Below are 1,806 nucleotides of genomic sequence, written 5' to 3' on the forward strand. Positions count from 1 at the left end.
GGGGTGGAGGGATGGAGGCATGGAGGGGAGGAGGGATGGAGGGGTGGAGAAGCAGAGGGGTGGAGGGATGGAGGGATGGAGGGATGGAGGGGTGGAGAAGCAGAGGGGTGGAGGGATGGAGGGATGGAGGGGTGGAGGGACAGTTAGACGGACAGTTGGACAGCGTCCTCCACAGCTCCAGGTGAAGGACCAAAGCTTCTGTACCTGCGCTGATCAGGATGTACGGGTCTTTCAGCAGGGTCAGTAGCGGCGTTCCCTCCACACTCTGAAACACACAAACCCAACCGGGTCAGAACCAACAGAACCAGAACTGAACTGGGGAAAAGCCCAGAAGCTAACAGAAGGTGAGGAGAAGAGGTGGATGGGGGCAGATGGATCAGTGCTGGACTCACCCCAGGGCAGATCTTAGAGGGCTGCAGGATGCACAGCTGCAACGCTGCAACACACAGAAACACCTGATCATCACCTCTCCCACCAGCAGGGGGCTCCACTTCCTTCTGCCACTTCTTACCTCCGTCAAACACAGCCAGGAAGGCCAGGATCAGGAAGGGGGCGCTCTTCCCCACAAAGTCGTACATCACGCTGCCAAACGGCGCTCCGACTGAAACACAGAGGCGGACATGATGAACCCACACTGACGCAGAGGAACACACACCTGGTCGCAGTGTGTGTGTGTGTGTGTGTGTGTCTCACTCAGGACTCCCATGGCGAGCCCTCCCAGGGCGACGCCCATCGCCACGCCTCGCTCGTCATCGTCGGTGTAGACGCTGGCCAACATCCCCAGACCTGAAGGTGAAACCAGAGCAGTGAGACGTTTGCGGAACCAACGCTGACATCTAGTGTTCAGGGTGGGAACTGCAGCCATCTCTAACGTTCTGTTCTATGACCTCTGACCTGTTGTTTCATCTGATTCTGCCTTAACGGATCCCAAATGTTTTATAGTTTAACTTAACAGACGGCTAGTCGCTGCGTGGTGACTGATTACAGGTTCTGTCCGTGTTTGTTGGTTCTGACCCGCCACAGACGAGAAGGACGAGCCGATTCCCTGCAGCGAGCGGGCGAAGAACAGCAGCGGGTACGTCCCTGAGAAAGCAAACACTGACAGGGACCTGGAGTCAGAGACACGCGGAAACACTCGGCAGGAGGCTGGTCTGAGTCTGAGAGGAAAAACTCACTGATGGTGGAAACAAACATGATGATAAATCCTGCGAACATCGGGATGTGGTAACCGATCCTGCAGACACACAAGGACAAACACTGACCCAGTTTGAGTCGATCTAAACAGAAAGTCAGAGCCAATACTGGGAGGTTTCTACAGAATTATAAATGGCTAATAACCAACTAATGAACAACTAATTAACAGATAATAAACAGCAGAAAAATGACTAATAAATGGAAAACAGCAGACCAACTTCTAAAAGACCAGCTTTATTATTTAGCTTAACAACAGCGTAATAATAATAATAAATAAATAATAATAAATGTTTCCACAATTTATAAAGGGTTTATTAATGTGATAATACCTGTTGGTGAGCGGACCAACAAACGGGTTGACCAGCAGCTGGACCAAAGCTTTAGAGGCAAACAACAAACCAACCCGAACATTTTCCTCCTCCAGGAAAACACTGTCCTGAAGACAGGAGGAGGCCTGGAGGGAAGGAGGGAGGGAGGAAAGGAGGGAGGGAGAAAAGGAGGGAGGGAGGAAAGAAGGAAAGGAGGGAGGGAGGGAAGGAGGGAGGAAAGAAGGAACGGAGGGAGGGAGGAAGGAAAGGAGGGAGGGAGGAAGGAAAGGAGGGAGGGAGGAAA

General features: G+C 52.2%; 1 protein-coding gene across 1 annotated transcript in view; it reads right to left on the bottom strand.

The window, feature by feature from the left end:
• Window positions 1-19: 19 nt before the first annotated feature.
• LOC106953392 (chromaffin granule amine transporter-like) overlaps window positions 20-1,806 on the bottom strand; it is a gene marked incomplete at its 3' end in the record, with an annotated part of 8,447 nt that continues 6,660 nt past the window's right edge. Inside the window, exons 4-10 of the mRNA XM_015042120.1 lie at window positions 1,524-1,648; window positions 1,176-1,234; window positions 1,015-1,098; window positions 694-786; window positions 512-601; window positions 393-436; window positions 20-265 (exon numbers count right to left, since the gene is read on the bottom strand). Of these exons, the coding sequence (XP_014897606.1) occupies window positions 20-265; window positions 393-436; window positions 512-601; window positions 694-786; window positions 1,015-1,098; window positions 1,176-1,234; window positions 1,524-1,648 (741 nt within the window). The remainder of the gene's footprint in view (window positions 266-392; window positions 437-511; window positions 602-693; window positions 787-1,014; window positions 1,099-1,175; window positions 1,235-1,523; window positions 1,649-1,806) is intronic.

The sequence above is a fragment of the Poecilia latipinna genome, unplaced genomic scaffold (genome assembly GCF_001443285.1).
Source record: "Poecilia latipinna isolate Pla-1442-1.1 unplaced genomic scaffold, P_latipinna-1.0 Scaffold577, whole genome shotgun sequence".
NCBI classification, from domain to species: Eukaryota; Metazoa; Chordata; class Actinopteri; order Cyprinodontiformes; family Poeciliidae; genus Poecilia; species Poecilia latipinna.